General features: G+C 54.0%; 2 protein-coding genes and 2 long non-coding RNA genes across 9 annotated transcripts in view; 2 read left to right on the forward strand and 2 right to left on the reverse strand.

Annotated features, from left to right (window-relative positions):
* Positions 1 to 2,558: 2,558 nt before the first annotated feature.
* On the forward strand, positions 2,559 to 11,721 carry ARHGEF16 (Rho guanine nucleotide exchange factor 16). Its single transcript, XM_009561559.2, has 14 exons — positions 2,559 to 3,158; positions 3,738 to 3,789; positions 4,263 to 4,432; positions 4,880 to 4,936; positions 5,342 to 5,502; positions 6,264 to 6,416; positions 7,037 to 7,166; positions 7,827 to 7,901; positions 8,784 to 8,876; positions 9,275 to 9,429; positions 9,771 to 9,974; positions 10,264 to 10,337; positions 10,434 to 10,535; positions 10,649 to 11,721. Exons 1-14 carry the CDS (start codon positions 2,610 to 2,612, stop codon positions 10,786 to 10,788), a joined length of 2,115 nt encoding a protein of 704 aa, XP_009559854.2. The 5' UTR covers positions 2,559 to 2,609; the 3' UTR covers positions 10,789 to 11,721.
* Positions 11,722 to 14,129: 2,408 nt separating this feature from the next.
* Positions 14,130 to 18,461, reverse strand: LOC128854232 (uncharacterized). Its single transcript, XR_008453210.1, has 7 exons — positions 18,227 to 18,461; positions 17,464 to 17,567; positions 16,841 to 17,010; positions 16,471 to 16,527; positions 15,992 to 16,065; positions 15,784 to 15,876; positions 14,130 to 14,859 (listed from the first exon to the last, which is right to left on the reverse strand). It is a non-coding gene; the product is annotated as an uncharacterized LOC128854232 (long non-coding RNA).
* Positions 18,462 to 19,644: 1,183 nt separating this feature from the next.
* LOC128854234 (uncharacterized) lies at positions 19,645 to 25,541 on the forward strand. Its single transcript, XR_008453216.1, has 5 exons — positions 19,645 to 19,955; positions 20,075 to 20,345; positions 20,509 to 20,607; positions 22,283 to 22,439; positions 25,301 to 25,541. It is a non-coding gene; the product is annotated as an uncharacterized LOC128854234 (long non-coding RNA).
* Positions 20,629 to 25,601, reverse strand: part of MEGF6 (multiple EGF like domains 6) — a 92,530-nt gene continuing 87,557 nt past the window's right edge. For 2 of the 6 annotated variants that reach the window (XM_054085571.1, XM_054085575.1), the window contains 7 exons: positions 24,975 to 25,103; positions 24,677 to 24,805; positions 24,350 to 24,478; positions 23,666 to 23,794; positions 23,445 to 23,573; positions 22,537 to 22,668; positions 20,630 to 22,385 (listed from right to left, as the gene is read on the reverse strand). In XM_054085571.1, the coding sequence (XP_053941546.1) occupies positions 22,330 to 22,385; positions 22,537 to 22,668; positions 23,445 to 23,573; positions 23,666 to 23,794; positions 24,350 to 24,478; positions 24,677 to 24,805; positions 24,975 to 25,103 (833 nt within the window). In that variant the 3' untranslated portion in view covers positions 20,630 to 22,329. Of the gene's footprint in view, positions 22,386 to 22,536; positions 22,669 to 23,444; positions 23,577 to 23,665; positions 23,795 to 24,349; positions 24,479 to 24,676; positions 24,806 to 24,974; positions 25,104 to 25,601 lie in introns of all 6 variants that reach the window. The other 4 variants (XM_054085570.1, XM_054085573.1, XM_054085572.1 and 1 more) reach the window with 3 other exon arrangements.

The raw sequence follows: 25,601 nt of genomic DNA on the forward strand, positions 1-25,601 counted from the left end.
AACGACCCCGCAGCCTTCAGCAACCCTTCCTGGGTTCTGCCCTGGCTCCCAGCCCTTCCTCCCCATTCCTCTAAGCCCCGGCTCGTTCCCTCCTCACCCCCCTTTCCAGCCCCCCTCCTCCCTGTTCCTCAGCCGCTTTCCCCCTATGACTGCCCCGCTTCCCCTCATCCCTCCCTCGCTTCTCCCGCAGTTTCCCGCCCCAACTCCCAGTCCTTTCCCCTTATTCCTGTCACTCCCTGCCCGTTCCCTCCTCATCCTCTCCCCGTTTCTCTCCAGTTCCCGCCCAGCTCCTCCCCATTCCCCGCCTGGAATTTCCTCCCTTTCCCCCCAGTTCCTCTTCACCCCCTTCCCAGTCTCCTCCCAGTTTATGCCTATTTCTCCACAGTTTCCAGTCCCGGTTCCTCCCCGTTCCAACCCCACTGCTGCCCCAGTTCCTCCCGGTTCTTTAACCAGTTTATCCCTATTACACCCCGTTCTCTGTCCCATTCCTATTGGTCGCCGACCCTTCCCTTCCTATCCCTTCCCAGTTTCCCCCCAGTTCCAGCCCAGCTTCTCCCCATTCCCTATCTGGTCTCCCGCCAGTTCCAGTCCTGTTACTGCCCCGGTTCCTCCTCATCCCCTCTCCGGTTTCTCCCCAGTTTCCAGCCCCACTGCTGCCCCAGTTCCCCCTATTCCCTGACCCCTTTCTCCCCAGTTTCATCCCATTCCCCATCCCGGTTCCCTGCCGCGGTTCCTTGCTCCGGTTCCCAGTCCCGTTCCTCCCCGTTCCAGCCCCACTGCTGCCCCAGTTCTTCCCGGTTCTTTGAGCAGTTTATCCCCATTTCACCCCTCTCCCTGTCTCGGTTCCAGCCCTGCGTTCCACTCCGGTTCCCGCCCGGACGCAGCCCCGGCTCTTCGTTCCGGTTCCCGCTCCGGTTTCTCTGTTCCCGTTCCTCGGTTCCCGCCCCTCCTCCCCTATTTGTCGCGGCCCTCCCGCGGCCCCTCCCCGTTCCTCTCCCATTTCTCCCCGCTCCGGCGCCGGTTCCTCCCCGGTCCCTCCCCGTAACTCCCGGTCCCTGCCCGTTCCCTCCCCGGTCCATCTCCTCTTCCTTCTCCCGCGTTCCCGTCCCCTTCTCTCCCGCTCCCTCCCCGCCGTGGGGGCTCCGCGGGGCTCTAAGTGCGCGGTTCCGGTGGCTCCGGGCGGCGGAGAGCAGTGAGAGCGGTAAGAGTGGGGGCAGAGGGCTCGGGTGCTCCGTGCGGGCCGGGGCCGGGCTCGGGGGGCGCTTCCCGAGGGAGGAATGCCGCCGCGCTGCCGGGATGAGCCGCTCGGGCTCCCTCGGGATGCGGGGCCGGAGCCGGCGCGGAGCGTCCCCGCGGGAGGAGCCGCGTCCCGGGGCAGTGGGGGCTCTGCGGGGCTCCAGCCCGGCTGCCCCGAGCCCTGAGCCCCGGGCGGGGGCTGCGGAGCCCTCCGGGCCCCGGGGCTGCCGAGCCGCGGCGGCTGTGTCGGTGCTCGGGGAGGCTCCATCCCCGGCCGGGCTGTGGGTCGGGGGGACGGAGCGCCGCTCTCCTCTGCGGGGTTCTCGGGAGGCCTCTGCCCAGAGGGTCCGTGACCCGAGCGGCGAACGGTGCCGTGAGCTGCTGTGGCTGCTCTGGTGTGTTCTGCTGCCGTTAGTGATGAGGGGAACGGGGCCGAGTCCCGGTTGCTGTTTCCTGGGCTGCGGCCTTCGAGAAGGAGGTGGTGATGGCATAGAGGGAGATCTTAGTTTAAAGGAGATTAAACCATAGTTTGTTCTCAAGTTCTGCAATGGGGCAGAGAGGGGGTGCAGAGCTCTGGGGGTGTGTGGGGTGGCACAGAAGTTGAGTAAACCTAACCCTGAGTGAGAAGCTGCTTCTCAGAGTCTCTGCAGGTGCAAAGCTGCTTCTCAAGAGTTCTCTGCAGGTGCAGAGCTGCTTCTCGGAGTTCTCGGCAGGTGTTGAGCTGCTTCTTGGAGTCTCTACGTGCTTCTCAGAGTGGTTTGGGACGGGTACGGAGCTGCTTCTCAAGAGTTCTCGGCAGGTGCGGAGCTGCTTCTCAGGATGGTTTGGGATGGGTACAGGCTTTAGGAAGCACAGGGCTCATGGTGAAGCGCCCACCAGGGTTTTATAGTCAGCCTGTGGGAGGTGGAAGGCAGGAGGGAGAAGCCTGGCCATGGCAGCTCAGGCTGGCAGCATCCCTGCTCCCTGATGGGGATTAAGAGGGGATACAAAGGGGTGGCAGAAGAGAAGCTGGTGGTGTTCCAGGCCTGCCCCAGCTGCTTGCTCAGGTGTAAACCAACCTGGTGTCTCCTCCATGGCCTGGCTGCTCCCTGGAGCTCAGTTGCATCCCACTCAGCTCTGCCTGGAACTGGCTGTGGGGTTCGGGAGCCTCCAGCCCATCCCCTGTGCAGCAGGCAGCCGGAGAGAGGGGAATGGGTAGTGAGAGCATCATGAGTGTGTCTGTGTGGGCTCCGCCTGCGTACAGCGCCCTGGGAAAAGGGAGGCTGGGTCCTGCGCTGTCTTGACACTCCCCACTAGGCATAAATTCTCTCTGCCTTGCTGAGAGAAGGTGTTCAGCCGTCTGCTTATCTGTCTCACACAGCTTTGTGGCCCTCATGTCCCGAAGTCCCGATGGCAGCAGTGTGGATGACAAGACCTTTCTCCTAGAGTACCGATGTCACCCTGTGCGGCCGGAGCCTCCCAGTCCGACCTCCTTCCCTGGAAAATGCAGCTCTGCCGTGGCACCCGATGCCACCTCGCTTTCGCCAATGGGCTCTCCCACCTCGGCGGAGCCTCGCCGCATCGTCCTCAGCACGGACAGCCCGGCTGCGCTGAAGTTGGGAACACAGCAGCTGATCCCCAAAAGCTTGGCTGTCTCCACCAAGACGAAGAACACCCCCTTCCGGCACCAGAGCTTTGGGGCAGCTGGGTCAAGACGGGAACCTCTGAGTCCTGACCCAAAACGGGCATCCATTCCCAGCTTCTCCGTGGAGGTGGAGGATGACGATGGGGGGACCCTCAAGCGCAACCTGAGGAACATGTCTTACCGTGCTGCCATGAAGGGTGTGGACATGGACTTGGAGCCGGCAAGCACCATCCCCTCCCTGAAACCCGTGTCAGAGGATGGCAGTGCCCTACCTGCCCGCAGCCCTGGCAGGAACAAGGTGAGTTTGGCACCCGTTGTCCCCTGATTGTTCTCAGGCAGGGAAGCCTCTACTTTGTGTGGAGCTGAGCCTGGGGATGTGACTTGTGCCTTGGGAAGCCTGCATGTCCCCAGCAGATGCTGTAGGTCCCTGGAGAGCCCGGAAATAGCTGACATGGCTCTTGTGGGGAGTGTAACTGGCTGCTCCGGGGCTCCTGCTTGTCTGCAGGCGGCTGTGGGCATGTTTGCAGGGTGGGGTTGGCCGGGTGTGTGGCTCCGAGTTGTACATAAACATGGGAGAAGCAGGTCTGGGGAAAAGGAGAGGTGAGCGCAGGCAAAGTCCAGGCATGAGACAGGTAGATGTGAAAAGCAGCAGCATTAACTATGGAATGGTTTAGATCGTGGCCCCGATAACGCAAGGTGAAAGCTGAGTCATTTCAGGAAGGCAAACAAAAGCTCAGACAGAAACCAAGCTGAAAGAACAGGGTGGTATTTGCTGACAGTTGGCCTGCAGGCAACTTCTCCCCTTTTCCAAAGGAGCAAAATGCTTTACTGGGCCACAGGAATGGAGTAACTGGAGTGTCTTCTCTTCTCCTTGCAGAGAAACTTTGGGCGGAGGCGGGTGCAGAAGCGTGGTGGCTCATTCAAGGACCGTGAGTGCTGCCTTCCCTCTTCCTGAGCTCCACATTCCCCTCTGCCTTGCAGATGGGTGCTTCTCAGCAAAACAAATCCCTGGAATTCCTTTGCCACATGTGCTGCTGCATGTCCCTGGCCTGGGGCTGTTCCTTTTGCCTCTCTTTCCCTATCTGCAAGAGGAGCTCTGCAGCACTGCTTTCCCTCTCCCCAGGGTGTGATGACACTTGGGGTGCTGCTGTGCTCACAGCAGGAGCACTCCCAGCTTTGTTCGCTCTAGGCAAACACAGAAGAGCTGTGTACATTGCGCTGGTTCTGGGAAGCTGTTGGGAGTGGGAACTGCAGCTTATTTCTTGCTGTGCAAAGTCCAGCCCTGGTGGGGAGGTGCCACCTTGTCAAGGTGCATGGCAGCGCTGATGGGGTGAGGCAGTGCTGGGAAGGGAAGCGTGGGCCGCAGCTGGGAGAGGCTTTGCTGATCTCTTGCCTTTTGCAGAGCCCCGGTTGTACCAGGAAATCCGTGAGAGAGGGCTGAACTCCATCAGCCATGAGTCAGATGAGGATTTGCTGGAGGAATCCATCCCAGAAGAGCCGTCCCCTCTGGATTCCACTATTGTGGTGCAGAGCTATCGCCTGGCGCAGGTGACCTGGAGCCAGCTTCCAGAGGTAGGGGCAGCAGCCACAGCTGTGTGTACTTTCAAAGCCCTCTGAGCTGCCAAACAAGCTGTGAGGGGCTAATTCTGCAGCAATGGGGTGTCCTTGGGCTCTCCAGCCCTGGCTGGGGCATGTGGGTTCCTGTCCAGGCTCATTGCAATGCTGGCAGAGCTGCTGCGGTCGTGCTTGTAAGACATTCACCCGCAGATGGGGGTGAGGGAGATGCTCCTGGTGGATACCTGGGCTTTCCCTCCTGGCCACTGGGGAGAAGAATCCCCTCCTGTGGAGGGATTGTGGAGCTAATGGCCACAGGCTGTGGGGCCACAAGTGGCTGTGGGGGGAGATGCTGGGTGGGGTGAGTGGTGTGGGGCTGGGCAGAGTCCCAGACCACCCTGGAGGGTGTGCAAGGACTGGCGATCCACAGCAGCAGCCGCTGCTCATCCTGACTCTCGCCCACAGGTGCTGGAAGCAGGCATCCTGCAAAAGATCTGCCCTGAAGAGCGCAAAAGGCAAGAGGTGAGGAGCCTTCAGTGTGCCTGGGAGCACAGGGTAAAGGCAGGAGGTTTCTGGTGCTGCTGCTTCCAGCAGCTCTGGGGCTGGGCAATGCTGGGAGGACTCACCCTCTTCTCTTGGGGGGCAAGCAGGCAACCCCCTTGGTTGCTGATGGGGAACAGCCACTGGGAGGGAAAACATCTTGGTGGTGTGGCCTATTAATGAATGAAAGACCTAAAGCTTGCTAAAGGAGTTGGTGTAGGCCGGGCAATGCATGAGATGATACAGGCAATGCTGTGCTGTTGGAGCAAAGCCATTTCCAGTGGCTTTGTGAAGATCCAACCTAAATAAGATACAGCAAGTTTTAATTCATTGCCTTGCAATTTAATTCCTGCAGGTTGTTATATCTTCACTGTCCGTCTGTTTCAGGCAATGTTTGAGATCATCACCTCTGAGTACTCCTACCTGCACAGCCTGAGCGTCCTGGTGTGCCACTTCATGAGGTCAGAGGAGCTGAAGGAGACCATGACTCAGACGGAGCACCACCACCTCTTCTCCAACATCAGTGACATCCTGATGGTCAGCACCAGGCAAGTGGGGCCGTTGGCGTGGGGTTGGGACCAGGAGGAGGGACTTGAGCTCTGCTTCTTTTCTGTGTGAAAACAATCATCCCTTGGATCGCTCAAAGGCTCTGAGACATTCCACCTCTCCCTTTCTTGGTGGTGCCTCCTGTCGTGGCACACTGTCCTGCGGCAGCTTGCTGCTGTCAGGACCCGAATGTCCAGGGGAAGATGCTCTGTTAGCCTGACACTAGTTTTTATAAATGGTTTCTAGTGGTGGCACTCAGTTGTGTGGCTGCTACCGGGCACCGAAAGCTGGCTGAGCCCCTGTCCCTGCAACAGTGCGGCTGCTTGTTCTCCTGGGTTGGGGATGGCTTGGTGAGGAAACTGACTGCAAAGAGCCAGTGTCAGCGTGGCCTTTGCTTCCTGGGATGTGGGGAGCGAAGGCCTCAGGAGCCGTGTCCGTGTGGGAAAGCAGCAGGCGGGGCTGCGGCAGCCTGGGAACTGCTGCGGGGGCGTTGAGGGCTTGTGGCTTCCCGTGGCCGGGCAGAAACAATTCCAATGGGGCAGAAATGAGTCTTGCTGAAGCAGAGGAGGGATCTTGGATGGGAGCAGCGGAAGCCTAGGGAGCTGGAGAGCTGTGCTCCCTGTCTCTGAGGCACAGATATGGGTCTCTGAGCTGCACAGAGCTGACCCCGTGGACAAGGGCTCCGGGTCCCTTTCTCCTCTGAGAAGAAAGGCAGGGAAAAAGTTGCAGTGGGAATATTGTTATACATTTGTGCTCTCCTTAGGTTCTTTGAAGACCTAGAGAAGCGCCACCAGGAGAATGTCCTAATTCCTGACATCAGTGACATAGTGGAGGAGCACGCCTCCAATCACTTCAGCCCCTACGTCAGCTACTGCTCCAACGAAGTCTACCAACAGAGGACCCTTCAGAAGCTGCTGTGAGTACTGCTGTGAGCTCAGGCTTGCAAAGGAATTGCTTCCACAGGTTCTCAGTAATACAGGGATGCTGGTGGACTGCAAGCAGGGCAGATGGGACCCTGACCTGCCCGTAGCTCCGAGTGTGCTGTTGTGTCCTTTTCCCTAAGGAATGCTCTCTCCTTTCTGAGCGAAGTTCACCTGCAAGACCTCGCTTTGTCTGTGTTGGGTGGTTGGGATGTGATTTGTGTTGTTCTGCCTGAAGGGTGAAGGATGGGGAGAAGTGGGGTTAGCCCTTCCGTGTACCGCAGTCGGATGGGTCTTGCTGAGGTTGTTAACATGCATGGATGTGCTGGGGATGCGTATGTTCGTCTCTAGATCATAGTGGTGGTACAGGTCAGGTTTGTGCCTGCTATTGGCTTTACCCACCTTCTGGCAGACTGAGCATCTTTAGGTGTTTTTCCATCCCCTGCTGACACATGAGGCCCTCTTTTGCCCCAGCTGTGTGCTTAGAGCTCAGCAGGGCTGCCACGGGGCACTAGCGACAGATCCACTGCTGCCCTACATCTCTTACGCATGGAAAGCTGCTGGGAAATCTTAAGCTACAGAACAGAGTTAATGGAGTTTTCTTGTCCTATTCCAGAACCACAAACCCCTTATTTAAAGAGACCTTGAAACAAATTGAAAGGAAACCAGAATGTGGAGGCCTGCCAATGATTTCATTTCTCATTCTCCCTATGCAGAGAGTAACACGGCTTCCTCTGCTGTTGGATGTAAGTAAGTCATAGGGTGGCACCTCCAAAAAGTTGGTGGTGTTAGACTTTTCTTTGGTTTGCTGAGCTCAGGACAGCCTTCTGCTTGGACTCCATTTCTTTGGGAGCCAAGGCTGGAATCCCCGAGTCTGTATTCAGGATTTTGATCCAGAGCCATTTGCTTCTTGTGGGTGTCAGATGTGCAGTTTAAAGCTTCGTAGGTAACTCTTTGTATCTTTGCCATCCACCTGAGGGACTTGAGGTTCTTCTGTGCCCCAGGGTAGGGTGGTAAGATTGTCCTGTTTCATTCATGGTCTAGGAAGGTAGAACAGGTCTTGCACAAGCTCCGTTGAAATCCAGGGCTTCTGGACTCAAGTGCCCTACACAGCGATACTGCTGGATATAGGATTTCTAGTAACAGCTTCTGGTCTGTGAGGGCTGTGGGAGGCCTGCTGTGTGGAGTGACAAGGGTGATAAGGCCATATCTGATGTGGAAGCCCCAGCAGAGACCAGATTCACAGCTACAGCACAGTTAAACCTTGCTTTGAAGGCAGCCCTGCTGCCAGGCTGACCTTGGGGAATGGCTCAAGCATGTGTCACATCCTGGAATCCCCTGTCAGCGGTTGATGTGCAGTTCTCTGTCTTGCAATGTCACTAAAGCATCTTATGTTGAAATTCTAGACTGTCTGTCAAAAAACAAAAGCATGCACTGCAGCGTACGGAGCTGCCACCAGAGCACTGAAAGCCATCAGCAAGGTGAGGCCTGGCCGCCAGCTCTCCACCTTTCTTCCTTCCAGTGATTTCTCTTCCCTACATCAGTTCACTTGAGATTTCTCTGCTGCGAATTAGCTGCTGGATCTACACATCTTCTCTCTTGCTGACCTTTTCACCTGATCTTGTTTTTTTCATGTTTCTTGTCATCTTTCCTTTCCTCATTGGCTCATATTTTGTCCTTCCCTTCAGTGTTGTCATTTCCAGGGGTGCTCTCCCTTCTCAGAGTCTCTCTCCAGGCGACAGTGAGCTCTGATACTTGTCTTCCCTCAGTTTTTGGAGGTGTGGGCCAAGAGCAAAGGCTAGAGGCGTGCAGGAGCAGTGGCAGTCATCAGCTGTGTGCTTTTCATGCTCCTGTGTCTCATCCCCATCTGCTTTCCCAGCTGGTGGTCATTCCCTCAAGGCGATATGAGATGGAGATTACAGCCACCAAAGCAGTAGTAGGAGCTCTTCCTATTGTCCCTCTGGCTCTTGGCAATGTGCTCCAGCTGCTCATTGTCTGTCCTGTGTACTCATTCCAAGGGGGAACAAAATGCATGCCTGGCCAGACTGTGGTGGACCACGCTGTGGAGGGGCGTCTGCTCAGGAAGCAATTAATTCTGCCTCTGTGAAGCTCACTTTTGATGTGGTTTCACTTTGGTCCCTCTCCAGGCAGAGGAAACATGCTGGCTTTCTCCTGGAGATCTTCATGGCAGAACCTCTGGCCACTTTTCCCCAAGTCTGGCCTGAACCGTGTGCCGGGATTTGGCCATTTCTCCAGTTTGGAGCAGCTGCTTGACCCTTTGCCAGCAGCACACGTGCTGGGGCAGAGAGCAGAGGGGCTCAGCCTCTTGCCATTCTCTGCTCACCTTGTTTTTCTTTTCCTAGCTGGTCAAGAACTGCAATGAGGGAGCCCGTGCCATGGAGAGGACAGAGCAGATGTACACCCTGCAGAAACAGCTGGAATTCGGAAAGAAGAAGGTGAGGGTTTGTGGAAGTGTGTGTGGAATCTTTTGGGGTGTGCTGGGGAAACCTTGATCTGGTGCAGCATCACAACTTCATGCTCAGGGTGAACATTGTTTTTCTGGCTGTTGTGACTTGACTACAAGTTCCTGGGCACTCTCCCTGCCAGGCTGGAGGGCTCAGCAGGATAACCCACACTCCCTCCTACCCTCTGCTCTCACCTGCTGCACTGTCAGGACTAAAGCCCTGGCATTGTGCCTCCCTGCTGCGGTTCGGGGGGGATGCTGTGTCTCTGGGTGGGGTGAACAGATGGCCTCAGAGTCCACGGTGAGGGCAAACGCAGCCCCTTGGTGTGATTTTTCCCTGCTGGGTTTGAGAAGGGGAGTAAGTCAGCCTTTGCTCTGGGTCCCTTTCAGCCTTTCCCACTGATCTCCGCTTCCCGCTGGCTGCTGAAGCGGGGGGAGCTGTACCTGCTGCTGTCAGAAGAGGCTGGCATCTTCCGTCGAGGCGCCGGCAGGCTCTGCTACCTCTTCTTGTTCAACGACGTCCTGATCATAACCAAGAAGAAGAGGTAAGGCTGGGGGGGGCTTTCTTAAAAAAAAAAAAGAGTCTAGAGGGGGTAAAAAAACCCCTTCAGTTTCCCAAACAGTGTCTGAAATTGTCCAGATTGCCCTGCTTTGACCTTTATTAGGGTTCTTTTTTAGCCAGGAGGGAAGCACCCAACTCTGCAGCCTCTGCTTCTCTTTGTGGGTGGTTGGCAGGTCTGCTGTGTCCCAGCCCTGGGCATCAGCTCAGATCCTGACTGTGATGGGCACCATGGTGATGCCCACTAAATGTCACCTGCTAGGGTTTGGGGCTGGTGTTGGGAGGCATCTGCTGGCAGCTGAGGTGCCAATCCTATCTTTGCCGCAGTGAGGAGAGCTACACTGTCATGAACTACGCCACGCTGGACCAGATCACAGTGGAGAAGATTGAGAACACGGACCCGCCCTCCCCTCCTCCCAACAGGAGAGATGGCATAACCCGTGGTGTGGCCGGCGGGCACCTGCTCCGAGTGGTGATGGAGAAGGACAGCGAGGGCCGGCGGGAGGAGATCGTGCTGTCAGCAGAAACACTGTGAGTGGCCCAGTGGGTTTTTACACGGTGCATATTCTTGGTTGTGGGATAACGTGGTGCCCTGGAAATCCCCAAGGCTTCTGCAAAGTACCTGTTCGTGGGCTTCTCGCTTTGCTCTGTTTCTTCATCTTTATTATGTTTCCTGTATCTTTCCAGTCTCCAAATTAAGCCAAGTGTTGGTTGCTTCGCTGATACTTCACTACCTGTGAAGAATCTTCACGTTGAATGCTCAGATCAAACATGGGTGCTGTCCCTAAGGCTTGAAGTGATATGGCCTTTCCTTCTGCAGGAGTGACCGGGCCCGCTGGATTGCTGCGCTGATGCACAGAGGGAAGGAGAAACCTGATGCCACTCCTAAAGGAGGTACTAAAAAAGCGTGACCGGCCCTGGGGAGCAAAGTGGGGCAGGGCTGCAGCTCCTGACTGTTCCTGCTCACTCAGTCCCTGCTGTTCCCTGCAGATCTGAGCCAAGTGGAGCTAACCCATGCATACTTGGCAAAACAGGCGGATGAGATCTCCCTGCAACAGGCTGATGTTGTCCTGGTGTTGGGTGGAGAAGATGGTAAGTGCCTGTGAGCGGGGATGATTTAACTTAGGTGGGGGAGCGCTTTAGGGAGTCCAGAGAACCTGACCGACACCTTCCTTGTTGTGCACTATGCTCTGTTCTTCTCGTAGGCTGGTGCTGGGGTGAGCGGCTGAGGGACGGGGAGAGGGGGTGGTTTCCCCAGTCCTGCGCTCGGCAGATCACCAGCCGCACGGCGGTGGAGTGCAATGTCCGACGGATGGAACGGCTACGGATAGAGACGGACGTTTAGGCTCACAGGCAAGGAGAGATGCTGCTGTCAAGACATTTCAAGGAGTCTTCAAACTCTCTGCAGACAGAGCAAGACAGGAGTGGGAGATCCTTTCTTCTTGAATTTGGTTTGTCTGGAGCAGTCACAGGTGGCAGATCCTGTTATTCAGGACTGGGCTTTGGAGTGGCTAATTAATGTGAGACCCAGCATCTGCATGCTCCTGGCCATGTTAATGACTTGGAGAAGGGCTTGAGGACATAGCCAAGGTGTTGGCTTCAGTTGAAAAGGCTGTGGCTGCATCCTGAGCTCTGTGAAGTGTCTCCTGCTGCCACATCTTCACTTGCTCGGGAAGACCGAACACGCTGTGACCTCAGCAGGGTGCAGTGATACTGACTCTTGCCCAGATGGCAGAGGGGGTGCAGTCTGCCAACATTTCGTTACAGGGTTGTTACCTAATTGACGCAAAAAAAATACCGTTGAGGAAGAAATAGCGAAAAAATTGCAAAGTTACATACAGATGAAAATAAATTCCGTCAGGACCAGTAGATGACTCATTTATTATTTTCATGATGTTGTTGAAGACTTGGACAGGTCCATCAGTGCCATTTAGGCACATGGATGGCATCCTGCTCATCCCTGGTGACTGATCACACTGCGCATAACTTTAATTACACAATTTTGGACATTCCCTACCGCCGTAAATATTATTTTTTTACAGGGATGTTACCCAATTAACGCAAAAAAACATCCGTTGAATGAAGAACTAAGGTAAGAATTAGCAAAAAAATTGCAAAGTTACATACAGATGGAAATAAACTTGGAAAGGTCCGCTTAGGCATGTGGACGGCATCCTCCCAATCACACGGCGCATAACTGTAATTATGCAATTTTGGGCCTTCACTACCGCCATAAACATTATTTCTTTACATGTATGTTGCCCAATTAACACAAAAACCACCGTTGAATGAAGAAATAAGACAAGAATTAGCACAAAAAATTGCAAAGTTACATACAGATGAAAATAAATTCCGTCGGGACCAGTAGACGGCTCATTTATTATTTTCATGACGTCATCAGAGACTTGGAAGTGTCCGTTTTCGCACGCGGTCGGCATCCTCCCCATCCCTGGTGAACGATCACACGGCGCATAACTTTAATTATGCAATTTTGGGCCTTCACTACTGCTGTAAAAATTATTTCTTTAACAGGGGTGTTACCCGATTAACGCAAAAAAAAAAAACTGTTGAGGAAGAAATAAGAATTAGTGAAAAAATTGTAAAGGTACATACAGATTGAAATAAATTCCGTCAGGGGCAGTAGACAACTCGTTTATTATTTTCCTGACGTCGTCGAAGACTTGGAAGGGTCCGTTTAGGCACTTCGACAGCATCCTCCTCATCCCTGGTGACCGATCACGGGGGCACATAACTTTAATTACGCAATTTTGGGCCTTCTCTACCGCCGTAAACATTATTTTTTAATGCAAAAAAAAAGTAAGACAAGAATTAGCCAAAAAAAAATGGCAAAGTTACATACAGGTGAAAATAAATTCAGTCAGGACCAGTAGACAACTCGTTTATTATTTTCCTGACATTGTCAAAGACTTGGAAGGGTCCTTACAGGCCATTTAGGTGCATGGATGGCATCCTCCCCATCCCTGGTGACCAATTACGCAAATTTTGGGCCTTCTCTACCGCCATGAACACTATTTATTTACAGGGATGTTACCCAGTAAACGCAAAAAAACACTGTTGAGGAAGAAATAAGACAAGATGAGAATTAGCGAAAAAACGGCAAAGTTACATACAGGTGAAAATAAATTCCGTCAAGCACCAGTAGACAACTCATTTATTATTTTCGTGACGTCGTCGAAGACTTGAAGGGTCCGTTTAGGCACTTTTAGACAGCATCCTCCCCATCCCTGGTGACCGATCACGTGGTGCATAACTTTAATTACGCAATTTTGGGCCTTCTGTACCGCCGTAAATGTTATTTATTCACAGGGATGTTACCCGATTAATGCAAAAAAAAAAATACTGTTGAGGAAGAAATAAGACGAGAATTAGCGAAAAAAACGGCAAAGTTACATACAGGTGAAAATAAATTCAGTCGGGACCAGTAGACAACTCGTTTATTATTTTTGTGACATCGTTGAAGACTTGGAAGGGTCCTTACAGGCCATTTAGGCACTTGGACAGTGACCGATCACATGGCGCATAACTTTAATTACGCAAATTTTGGGCCTTCCCTACCGCCATAAACAGTATTTCTTTATCAGGGATGTTACCCGATTAACGCAAAAAAAATACCGTTGAGGACGAAATAAGACGAGAATTAGCGAAAAAATGGCAAAGTTACATACAGGTGAAAATAAGTTCCGTCAAGGACCAGTAGACAACTCATTTATTATTTTCGGGACGTCGTCGAAGACTTGGAAGAGTCCGTTTAGGCACTTAGACAGCATCCTCCCCATCCCTGGTGACCGATCACACGGCGCATAACTTTAATTACGCAATTTTGGGCCTTCTGTACCGCCGTAAATGTTATTTATTCACAGGGATGTTACCCGATTAATGCAAAAAAAAATACTGTTGAGGAAGAAATAAGACGAGAATTAGCGAAAAAAATGGCAAAGTTACATACAGGTGAAAATAAATTCCGTCGGGACCAGTAGACAACTCGTTTAGTATTTTCCTGACGTCGTTGAAGACTTGGAAGGGTCCTTACAGGCCATTTAGGCACTTGGACAGTGACCGATCACATGGCGCATAACTTTAATTACGCAAATTTTGGGCCTTCCCTAGCGCCGTAAACATTATTTCCTTACAGGGATGTTACCCAATTAACGCAAAAAAAACCCAAACATTGACAAAGAAATAAGACGAGAATTAGCAAAAAAATGGCAAAGTTACATACAGGTGAAAATAAATTCCGTCAAGGACCAGTATACAACTCGTTTAGTATTTTCCTGACATCATCAAAGACTTGGAAGGGTCCATTTCAGGCACTTAGACGGCATCCTCCCGATCACATGGCGCATAACTCTAATTACGCAATTTTGGGCCTTCTCTACTGCCATAAACGTTATTTCTTTACAGGGATGTTACCCAATAATATTTTCATGACATTGTTGAAGACTGGAAGGGTCCATCAGGGCCGTTTAGGTGCATGGACAACATCCTCCCTATCACATGGCGCGTAACTTTACGCAAATTTTGGGCCTTCCCTTCTAACTCAAAAAAAAATTACCTTTGAGGAAGAAATAGCGAAAAAATTGCAAAGTTACATACAGATGAAAATAAATTCCATCAGGACCAGTAGATGACTCATTTATTATTTTCCTGACATCGTCAAAGCTACCGCCATAATCATTATTTATTTACCGGGCTATTACATGATTAACGCAAAAAAAAAAATATAATACCATTGAGGAAGAAATAAAATGAGAATTAGGGAAAAAAATTGCAAAGTTACATACAGGTGAAAATAAATTCAGTCAAGGACAAGTAGACAACTCGTTTATTATTTTCCTGATGTCATCAAAGACTTGGAAGGGGCAGTCAGGGCCGTTTAGGCACCTACACAGCATCCTCCTCATCCCTGGTGACCAATCACACAGCACATGACTTTAATTACGCAAATTTTGGGCCTTCCCTACCGCCCTAAACATTATTTCTTTACAGGGATGTTAACCCAATTAACACAAAAAATAAAAATACCATTGATGAAGAAATAAGAATTAGCGAAAAAATTGCAACGTTACATACAGATTCAATTAAACTCCATCAGGACCAGACATAATTCTTTCATTATTTTCATGATGTTGCTGAAGTCTGTCTGGCACATGGACAACATCATCCTCATCCCTGATTACCTATCACACAGCGTAAAACTTTATTATGTTCTCTTAGTGGTGCGCAAACAACTTCTGTTAAAAAAAACCACATTCTGAGTGCTCTCCCCCGGCTGCTTGCAGTGGCCAAGGGTTGACCGCATGTATTGAGTGTCCATCTCTTCTGCTGCCCCCCTCCAAGCACATGTGGAAGATGAATCTTATACAGCCTGAGAACTCCGGGAATTTCACTGTGCCTCCTAGGAAACATATTATATATTCATCAGTATTGGTAACTTAAAGGGAAGTAGGTTCTAAGGAGCAGGGCGCGATGTCCAGAGTTCTCCTCTCCAAGACACACCTCCTCAGCCCATGCCAGTCTGGAAGGCTCAGCAGGGTAAATCCCAGATAAATCCACACTCCCACCCCTCCTGGCATCACCAAGGTGCCCATCACAGTCAGGATCTGCGCTGATGCCCAGGGCTGGGACGCAGCAGACCTGCCAACCACCCACAAAGAGAAGCAGACGGTGTGGAGCTGGGCGCTTCCCTCCTGGCTACAAAGGAACCCTAATAAATGTCAAAGCAGGGAAATGTGGACAATTTCACTCACTGCTTGGGAAATTGAGGGTTTTTTTTTACCCCCTCTAATCTTTTTTTTAAGAAAGCCCCCCCCCAGCCTTACCTCTTCTTCTTGGTTATGATCAGAACGTTGTTGAACAAGATGCCAGCCTCTTCCGACAGCAGCAGGTACAGCTCCCCCCGCTTCAGCAGCCAGTGGAGATCAGTGGGAAAGGCTGAAAGGGACCCAGAGCAAAGGCTGACTTGCTCCCCTTCTCAAAATCAGCAGGGAAAATTACCCCAAGGGGCTGCGTTTACCCTCACAGTGGACTCTGGGGCCATCTGTTCACCCCACCCAGAGACACAGCATCCCCCCCGAACCGCAGCAGGGAGGCACAGTGCCAGGGCTTTAGTCCTGACAGTGCAGCAGGTGAGAGCAGAGAGCACACTCTACTCCTGCTGAGCCCTCCAGCCTGGCAGGGAGAGTGCCCAGGAACTTGTAGTTAAGTCACAACAGCCAGAAAAACAATGTTCACCCTGAGCATGAAGTTGTGATGCTGCTCCAGATCAAGGTTTCCCCAGCACACCCCAAAAGATTCCACACACACTTCCACAAACCCTCACCTTCTTCTTTCCGAATTCCAGCTGTTTTCGCAGGGTGTACATCTGCTCTGTCCTCTCCATGGCACGGGCTCCCTCATTGCAGTTCTTGACCAGCTGGGAAAAGAAAAACAAGGTGAGCAGAGAATGGCAAGAGGCTGAGCCCCTCTGCTCTCTGCCCCAGCACGTGTGCTGCTGGCAAAGGGTCATGGTCTCCTTCAGCTCCTCTGACCTCATGAAGCAGCACACCAGGACGCTCAGGCTGTGCATGTAGGAGTACTCAGAGGTGATGATCTCAAACATTGCCTGAAACAGACGGACAGTGAAGATATAACAACCTGCAGGAATTAAACTGTGAGGCAATCAATTAAAACTTGCTGTATCTTATTTAGGTTGGATCTTCACAAAGCCACTGGAAATGGCTTTGCTCCAACAGCACAGCATTTCCTGTATCATCTCACGCATTGCCCGGCCTACACCAACTCCTTTAGCAAGCTTTAGGTCTTTCATTCATTAATAGGCCACACCATCAAGATGTTTTCCCTCCCAGTGGCTGTTCCCCATCAGCAACCAAGGGGGTTGCCTGCTTGCCCCCCAAGAGAAGAGGGCGAGTCCTCCCAGCACTGCCGAGCCCCAGAGCTGCTGGAAGCAACAGCACCAGAAACCTCCTGCCTTTACCCTGTGCTCCCAGGCACACTGAAGGCTCCTCACCTCTTGCCTTTTGCGCTCTTCAGGGCAGATCTTGGGCAGGATGCCTGCTTCCAGCACCTGTGGGCGAGAGCCAGGATGAGCAGCAGCTGCTGCTGTGGCCATTAGCTCATGCCCCTCCACAGGAGGAGATTCTTCTCCCCAGAGGCCAGGAGGGAAAGCCCAGGTATCCACCAGGAGCATCTCCCTCACCCCCATCTGCAGGTGAACTGCTTACAAGCACGACCACAGCAGCTCTGCCAGCATCGCAATGAACCTGGACAGGAACCCACACACCCCAGGACACCCCATTGTTGCAGAATTAGCTCCTCACAGCTTGTTTGGCAGCTCAGAGGGCTTTGAAAGTACACACAGCTGTGGCTGCTGCCCCTACCTCTGGGAGCTGGCTCCAGGTCACCTGCGCCAGGCGATAGCTCTGCACCACAATAGTAGAATCCAGAGGGGACGGCTCTTCTGGGATGGATTCCTCCAGCAAATCCTCATCTGACTCATGGCTGATGGAGTTCGGCCCTCTCTCACAGATTTCCTGGTACAACCGGGGCTCTGCAAAAGGCAAGAGATCAGCAAAGCCTCTCCCAGCACTCCAAGAAGCAGCTCCTAACTCAAAGTTAGGCTTACTCACATTCTATGCCACACCACATACCCTACACCTGCCACGCAGGAGGCACGAGATTGATTTGCATCTAACTCAGCAGACTTGGAACATCACCAGTCCCTGTTTCTTCTCTTAATCCCCATCAGGGAGCAGGGATGCTGCCAGCCTGAGCTGCCATGGCCAGGCTTCTTCCACCTCCCACAGGCTGACTGTGAAACCCTGGTGGGCACCTCACCATGAGCCCTGTGCTTCCTAAAGCTTGTATCCATCCCAAACCACCCTGAGAAGCAGCTCCGTACCTGTCCCAAACCACTCTAAGAAGCAGCTCCATACCCATTCCAAACCATCCCCAGAAACACCTCCGTACCCGTCCCAAACCACCCCGAGAAGCACCTCCATACCTGCTGAGACTCAGAGAAGCAGCTCCACACCTGCTGAAAACTCTTGAGAAGCAGCTTTGCACCTGCAGAGAACTCCAAGAAGCAGCTCAACACCTGCAGAGACTCTGAGAAGCAGCTTCTCACTCAGGGTTAGGTTTACTCACCTTCTGTGCCACCCCACGCACCCCCAGAGCTCTGCACCCCCTCTCTGCCCCATTGCAGAACTTGAGGACAAACTATGGTTTAATCTCCTTTAACTGAGATCTCCCTCTATGCCATCACCACCTCCTTCTCGAAAGCCGCAGCCCAGGAAACAGCAACCGGGACTCGGCCCCGTTCCCCTCATCACTAACGGCAGCAGAACACACCAGAGCAGCCACAGCAGCTCACGGCGCCGTTCGCCGCTCGGGTCACGGACCCTCTGGGCAGAGGCCTCCCGAGAACACCGCAGAGGAGAGCGGCGCTCCGTCCCCCCGACCCACAGCCCGGCCGGGGATGGAGCCTCCCCGAGCACCGACACAGCCGCCGCGGCTCGGCAGCCCCGGAGGGCTCCGCAGCCCCCGCCCGGGGCTCGGGGCAGGCGGGTTGGAGCCCCGCGGAGCCCCCACTGCCCCGGGACGCGGCTCCCCCCGCGGGGACGCTCCGCGCCGGCTCCGGCCCCGCATCCCGAGGGAGCCCGAGCGGCTCATCCCGGCAGCGCGGCGGCATTCCTCCCTCGGGAAGCGCCCCCCGAGCCCGGCCCCGGCCCGCACGGAGCACCCGAGCCCTCCACCCCCGCTCTTACCGCTCTCACTACTCTCCGCCGCCCGGAGCCGCCGGAACCGCGCACTTAGAGCCCCGCGGAGCCCCCGCGGCGGGGAGGGAGCGGGAGAGAAGGGGACGGGAACGCGGGAGAAGGAAGAGGAGACGGACCGGGGAGGGAACGGGCAGGGACCGGGAGTTACGGGGAGGGACCGGGGAGGAACCGGCGCCGGAGCGGGGAGAAATGGGAGAGGAACGGGGAGGGGCCGCGGGAGGGCCGCGACAAATAGGGGAGGAGGGGCGGGAACAGAGGAATGGGAACAGAGGAACCGGAGCGAGGAGCTGGGGCTGCGTCCGGGCTGGAACCGGGACAGGGAATGGGGATGAACCGGTCAGGGAAGCAGGAAGAGCCGGGACAGCAGCGGGGCTGTAACCGGGGAGGAAGCGGGGCCTTAACCGGAGGAACCCGGGCAGGGAAGGGGGTGAAACGGGGATAAACGGGACAGGGAAATGGGGATGGAACCGGAGCGAAGGAGCAGGGCTGGAACTGGGACAGAGAACGGGGTGAAATGGGGATAAACTGCTCAAAGAACCGGGAGAAACTGGGGCAGCAGTGGGGCTGGAACGGGATTGGGAACCGGAGCAAGGAACCGGGCTGTGTTAGAGCAATGAACGGCGGCAGGGAACCGGGATGGGATGAAACTGGGGAGAAAGGGGTCAGGGAATGGGGGGAACCGGGGCAGCAGTGGGGCTGGAAACTGGGGAGAAACCGGAGAGGGGATGAGGAGGAACCGAGGCAGTAACAGGACTGGAACTGGGGGGGAACCAGACAGGGAGTGGGGAGAAGCTGGGCTGGAACCGGGGGGAAACTGGGAGGGGAGGGAAGGGTCAGTGACCAACAGGAATGGGACAGAAAACAGGGATAGGGATAAACTGTTCAAAGAACCGTGAGGAACCGGGGCAGCAGTGGGGCTGGAACGGGGAGAAACCGGAGAGGGAATGAGGAGGAACCGAGGCAGTAACAGGACTGGAACTGGGGAGGAACCAGACAGGGAATGGGGAGGAGTGAGCTGGAACCGGGGGGAAACTGGGAAGGGTCAGCAACCAACAGGAATGGGGAGAAATGGCTGGGAACAGGGAGAAACCGAGCAAGGAACAGGGAGGAGGATGGGGAGGCAATGGGCAGGGAGTGATGGTGAAATGGTGAGGAGCAAGGCTGGAACTGGGGGGAAACCAGGACCCCTCTCCCCAGCACCTGTGGGTCGGGGAGCGGCACAGCCCTCACCTTCCACGCGCCCCTTCCTCGTTACGTGCTCGGCTCTGTTCTCCTCATAGGCTGGTGCTGGGCTGAGGGATGGGGAGAGTTCCCGGCCGATCCTCAGCCGCACAGCGGAGTCCAACATCCATTGGATGGAGCAGCGGCGCGTAGAGACTGCCGTGTAGGCTCACAGCCAAGGAGAGATGTGGAGACTTATTTCAGGGGTCTTCAAACCTCTCCAGGCTCAACCTATAGCAAGATGGGAGCAGGAGAGCCTTTCTTGGGGAATTTGGTTTGTCTGGAGCAGTCGCAGGTGGTAGATCCTGCTGTTCAGGACTGGTCTAATTAATGTGAGACCCAGCATCCATGTGCTCCTGGCCACGCTAACGACCTGGAACGGGCTTGAGGAGGCAGACGAGGTGTTGGCTTCATTTGAAAAGGCTGTGGAACCATCCTGGGCTCTGAAGGGGCTCCTGCTGCCACCTCTTCCTTGGGTGGGAAGACCTGGGGCATGGTGAGAGCACACCCTAACTGTGTTTTTTTAACAACTTAAATCTCTGTGCTAGGCTGATTTCTTGGCCCAATTTTTCCCTCTTTTTTTTTTTTCTCTCCTTCCTTTTTTCTACCCCACAGGGATTCTTCATTCTTGCGAACACCCCTGTAACCTCAGAAGGGTGAGGTGATGCCCAAGGACTCTTGGTCGGATGCCAGAAGCTGGTGCGGTCTCAGATGTCTCATGGAGTCATTTCTAGGGATAGAAACGGGATATGCCAGCCAGAGGGAAGTGATTTGAAAGTCCCACCAGCTGAGCAAGCCAAGATGGTGAAGAAGAGCAGTGCTGCAGGATGTGCCCCAGCACAAGTGCTTAACGAAGAGGGCTGAGCAGTTTGCATCTGGGTTTTCTGTGAGTTGAACGTTTGATGCCATAGAGCCACTGGGGTGGAGGCAGGAGATGGGGCTGAGCGGCTCTCGGACGCGCCTTGTGGAGGGCAAACATCGGCTATGATTTCTGGGTGAGGCTTCTCTGGCTTTGAATTATTGCAATAATGCATCTGTTTTGATTAAAGCGTTAAAAGGATTAATTGGATAAGCAATAAATTCCTGGATTCCCAAAGGAAACATGTTCTCACCCAAAGTGAGAACTGCACAGAGCACCAGCAGCACCGGTGAGTCTCTTGTTTAACCTGTTAGCCGTGACGGGTGTCCTAATTAAAAAGCTGCACATTTCAAGGGTAACTGAATAAGAGAGAGACCATAAAGCCAGAAATTCAGTGACGCTTTCTGTTTATTTAACTGTGGAAGAAGTAAAAGTTTTCATCAGTGCTAAATTAGAGGAGATGAGATCCAAAAAGAGTGACAGTGGTGGTATGGAAAGAGGAAGCAAAACTGTATCAGGAAATAAGAATGGAAAAAAAAATTATCATACAAAAAGTACAGGTACAGAGTTGCTGTGGCTGCTGTCAGAAAGATGCTCAGACGTGTGGTTTACTCCAAGCAGCTGCCAGGAGCTCAGCTCAGGGTTTCATGCTCTAACGGGACAGGATCCATCTATCCTGATGCTTAAGGTCAGGGTATGTTTTTGTGCTCTCCTGGAGCAGAGCCCAGGAAATAAATAGAAACCTGTGCAATGGTCACATAGAGGCAAATGTAACAAAACCTATGATTGTCTGGAGAGTCGGCAGCAAGACTGACAGGGTCCGTCAGGGCCGTTTGGCACGTGGACAACATCTTCCTACTCCTTGGTTACCAATCATACAACCTTAATTACACAATTTTGGTCCTTCACTACAGAATTATATTAATATTTCTTCACAAGAACGGTATCTAATGCAAAAAATACTGTTAAGGAAGAAATAAAATAAGAATTAGCAAAAAATTACAAGTTATATACAGATTAAAATAAAATTCCATCAGGAATAGGAATGGGGCGATGGTGTTCCCTGTTGCTGCAGGGTGGCAGCTGAGCTTTTGCCATGGCTTTGCTCTCATGGCCGAGCCAGGAGCTGACTGTGGCTGTGCAGCCTCCTGGCTCTTCCTCCTACCTCTGTCCCAGCTCCTGGGTTCAACTGGGATGGAAATGTAATGCAGAGGGTCAGAGCCGGGGTGAGAACACTTAAACAGGGATTTGCATTTACTGGACCATGCAAGAGCTTTGTCTCTCTCCATACAGATTATTACGCCTAATTTAGGCTTGATTTTTGGTGAGCAAACACCGTGTGCAGCCCACGGGGGCTGAAATGCTCCTGGCGCCCTTCAAAGCTCATCGGGAGCAGACAGTGCTGCCAACCAGGATGCAAATGCCCATCACTGGGAATGCAAACTGGGGGCCCCGCAGACAGGAGAGGATGGGGCTGTAGGCACTGGCTCTGCAGAGAGGGGTGCCCAACGTCTTCTCCCCATGGCAAATAATGATTTACAGTACAAGACCATTGCAAATTCAAATTACAAATAAAGATTCAAGTGAGGCGGCGCTTCCTCAGGAGGCACAATGCCAGGAGAGGTTCTGACAACGCTGTTGTGCAGCATCCCCATAAATATTGTTGCATAAATACCTGGAGGTGGGGGGGGAAGTTTGACCATAATTTCAGCTCCCATGAGCTGTTCAAGTCCGCTCACCAGAAGCAATCACTTCTGAACTGTTTGTCCTTCTGGCTGAGGTTGTGTGCCGGTGTTAGCGTGAGTGCCCAGAGGCCAACCCGTGCCGCCGTGGTGATCTGGTTCCACTCGGTGCTTCAGCCTCACTCGGACAACTCCAAAAGCGGCAGCTTAGTCTGTCAGAAAATGGTAACCGCTCATGTGACTTGTAAACAAGATGGTTAAATCTGTCCTTGGCTTTTCCAGGTGGCTGCTTGGTCACATGGAGGAAGCGCTGCTGGTGGCTGCAGGACCTAGTGCTCGCCCGGCTGGAGCAGAGGGGACCCGGTGGGTGCCAGGGGCTGCACAGCTGGAAGGGAAACCAGGAGAGGTCAAGTCCTGCTGTGCCACAGCCCAAGCACAGGTACCATAGCATCCCCCTGCAGCAGCATCTTCTGCGTTAGGATCCCCCCACCGCGTGCACCAGGGGGTACTCACTGTGGTGCAGCGCTATACGTTACCTTCCCGGCACGTCGGTCCCAGGTAGCCGTTCAGGCAGCGGCACTGGCCATTCCGGGCATTGCAGTAGGCGCTGCTGGGGGCACACTGGCAGGTCAGGCTGCAGTCTGGGCCATACTTGGTGGGCCGGCAGTCTGGGGAGGGGGCAGAGAGGAGCTCAGGCTGCAGCTGAGCAAGAGCGCTTGGGCATTTCCTGCTCTGCCACAGGGAGAGCCCGCGGTGGAGGCTGAGGGCAAGAAAAGGCAGAGAGCTTTTTGCTTCCCCCAGCCTCCCCGCTTGTTCTCAATACAGGAGATGAGAGCCTCCCAAAACAAGGTGTTCCTTCTGCATTTCATAGAATCACCAGGTTGGAAAGGACCCACTGGATCATCGAGTCCAACCATTCCTAACACTCCCTAAACCATGTCCCTCAGCACTTCATCCACCCGTTCCTTAAACCCCTCCAGGGAAGGTGACTCGACCCCCTCCCTGGGCAGCTGTTCCAGTGCCCCATGACTCTTACTGTGAAGAATTTTTTCCTGATGTCCAGTCTGAACCTCCCCTGGTGGAGCTTGAGGCCATTCCCCCTTGTCCTGTCCCCTGTCACTTGGGAGTAGAGCCCAGCTGCCTCCTCTCCACAACCTCCTTTCAGGCAGTTGTAGAGAGCAATAAGGTCTCCCCTCAGCCTCCTCTTCTCCAGGCTGAACACCCCCAGCTCTCTCAGCATTTTGACTCTGCTGAGCTAAACGCACGGACACTGGGGGTGCATTTGCGCTCTGAGCAGAGGCTGAAGGTGCCCTCTTTCTCTTTGAAGGGGGGACACAAAGAAAGAAACCCTCTTCCCTGACAATTCAGCTCCAACAAGAGAGGTTTTGCACCCCTTTTAGGACTGGGCTCCTAGTTGCCCCTCTTGCGCTGTGGTTCCACTCACCTGAGCGGCACTTGGGGCCGGTTTTGCCGGGGGGGCAGAGGCAGCGCCCCGTGGTTGGGTCACAGGGCGCGTTGCTGGCGCAGTCGCAGAGCTGCTGGCATCCCTCGCCGTACGTTCCTTCCTGGCAGCCTGCTTTGAGAGGTGAGATACAGCACAGGCGCTACAAGACTGTGCCCTGGGATCGCGCTTGTGTCTGGGGAAGCTGGAGGAGGGTGTGCTACCTGTCTGACAGCGCTTGCCACGAAGCCCAGTGGGACACCGACAGCGACCGCTGGCTGGATCACAGCCTGCTCCGTGCTCACAGTCGCAGCGCTCCCGGCAGCCAGCTCCATGGAAACCCGGCGGACAACCTGGGATGGAGCCAGGTGGAGAGTGCATTAAAGCCCAGAGGGGTTGGACACAGGCTCAGCTGCAGACAGCCTCTGCAGCAAAGCCTCTGTCAGCCCACCAGAGAGAAGCAGCGAGCCTTTCTCTCTACCCAGTGCCCAAAGCTACTGTTCCCAGTGCAGAGGAGCAGCATCCTGCAGCACGCCTGGCTTGCAAAGCACAGCATTTTGGCTCTAAAGCGTTTGCTCAGCTGCCCAACGCTAAGCTGCACAGCGGGGACGAGCCCGGCTGCCTTGGAATGACACCTCTGTGTCATAGAATGCTTTGGGTTAGAAGGAACCTTAAAGATCATCCAGTTCCAATTCACGGAGAGAATAGAAATCACCTTCTCTGCGTTTATCTGCAGCCTGGGAAGGGTTCGCCAGAACACCACAAAGGAAGGGAGAGCCCATGGGTGCCCACAGCCCTGCGTGCTACTGCAGCGGGTCACACCTCTGTCCTATGGTCTTGCTCTCTGGATGAGCTTTAGGAAACCACCCCCTTGCAAAGCCAAAGGTCTTTGTGCTGTCACAACTCACTGTGTTCACACAGGGGCCCATAGTGGCCTGCGGAGCAGCGGCAGATGCCCGTCACCGGGTCACAGGTGGAGTTGTGCAGGCAGGCACAGCGGAGCTGGCAGTTGGCACCGTACATTCCCGGCGGGCATTCTGCAGGGAAGACACAGTGATGGAGCTGCTCAGCAGCTGGAGGGCTGGCCCTACTCCTGTTCTCTTTGAGGGCTGGGACATGGTAGGGCAGAATAGTCACAGGTAGGGTAACCGAAACTGGACCCAGTATGAAGCAATGCTGAGCGAGCTCCGTGGTTACTGGGCCAAGGTGGGACAATGCATCCAAGCCAGGTTTACCTAATTCACAGGATTTTCCCATCCACCCTAGCGCACAGGTACAGGAGCCGTCAGCGGGATCACACAGTCCCCCGTTGCGGCAGGAGCAGGTCTGCTGGCAGCCCAGCCCATAGCGGTTCTTCTCACAGCCTGTGGGACAAGAGGAGGCGGCAGTGGGCACACAGAAGGTGGCACGGTTTGGGCAGGAGCACCCCAATGCAGGCAGAGGAGTTGGGGCAAAGAAATCAGTTCCCATTCGGGACCTTCTCCAGCCCACTGCCTGCTTGTCCCGATGCAGCTTCCTGCTGCTAATATTTACCTTGCTCACAGTTGGCACCAACTCTTCCCAGTGGGCAAACGCAGTCTCCAGTGACGTGGTGACAGGTAGCGCCGTCCCCACAGGAGCACACCCCCTCACAGTCCTTGCCGTAGCGACCAGAAGGACATCCTGGTGGGAGGAGAGAACCTTGGTTACACCAAAGCACAGCTCACTGTCTCGGTAGGCTGGAGAGGAACGGCGTCGCAATGGCACACAGCAAAGCAACGGGGCACAAGGGGAGGCAGGAGGAGGCTGCAGCCCTGTTGCAAGTGCACAGGATGGTTGGCAGACCAGGAACAGAGCTTTTAGGTTTCCTTCTGTTGCAGGAGCAGAGCATTTTTAGCAGAGAGAGAGAGCAATACCGTGACGACGCAATGCAAAAGGCTGCTGTGGTGAGCTTTTCAGAGGGGAGAAATCATTTTGGCATAAGAAAAATGGAGCAAGAAAACATTTCTGTGGTTCAGACAGCAAAAGAGATCAGCTGCAACTGCAGCATCACCTTACGCCAGCTGAAGCAGGGAGGGCATTGCAGATAGGGCAGGTTGCAAAGTGTGAGAAGGAGCTCTTCAGGAGTCAGGCACTGCCTGAGGGATGGCTTCTCATCTCCTGCAGGGTCAGCAGCCTGGC

This window comes from Cuculus canorus, chromosome 21 (assembly GCF_017976375.1).
Source record: "Cuculus canorus isolate bCucCan1 chromosome 21, bCucCan1.pri, whole genome shotgun sequence".
Lineage (NCBI taxonomy): Eukaryota > Metazoa > Chordata > Aves > Cuculiformes > Cuculidae > Cuculus > Cuculus canorus.

Coding starts and splice junctions, on each gene's coding strand:
- ARHGEF16 (XM_009561559.2), top strand. CDS start 2,610: ATGTCCCGAAGTCCCGATGGCAGCAGTGTGGATGACAAGACCTTTCTC. Junction 3,159..3,737: donor GCAGCCCTGGCAGGAACAAG/GTGAGTTTGGCA, acceptor TTCTCCTTGCAG/AGAAACTTTGGGCGGAGGCG. Junction 6,417..7,036: donor AGGACCCTTCAGAAGCTGCT/GTGAGTACTGCT, acceptor GTCCTATTCCAG/AACCACAAACCCCTTATTTA.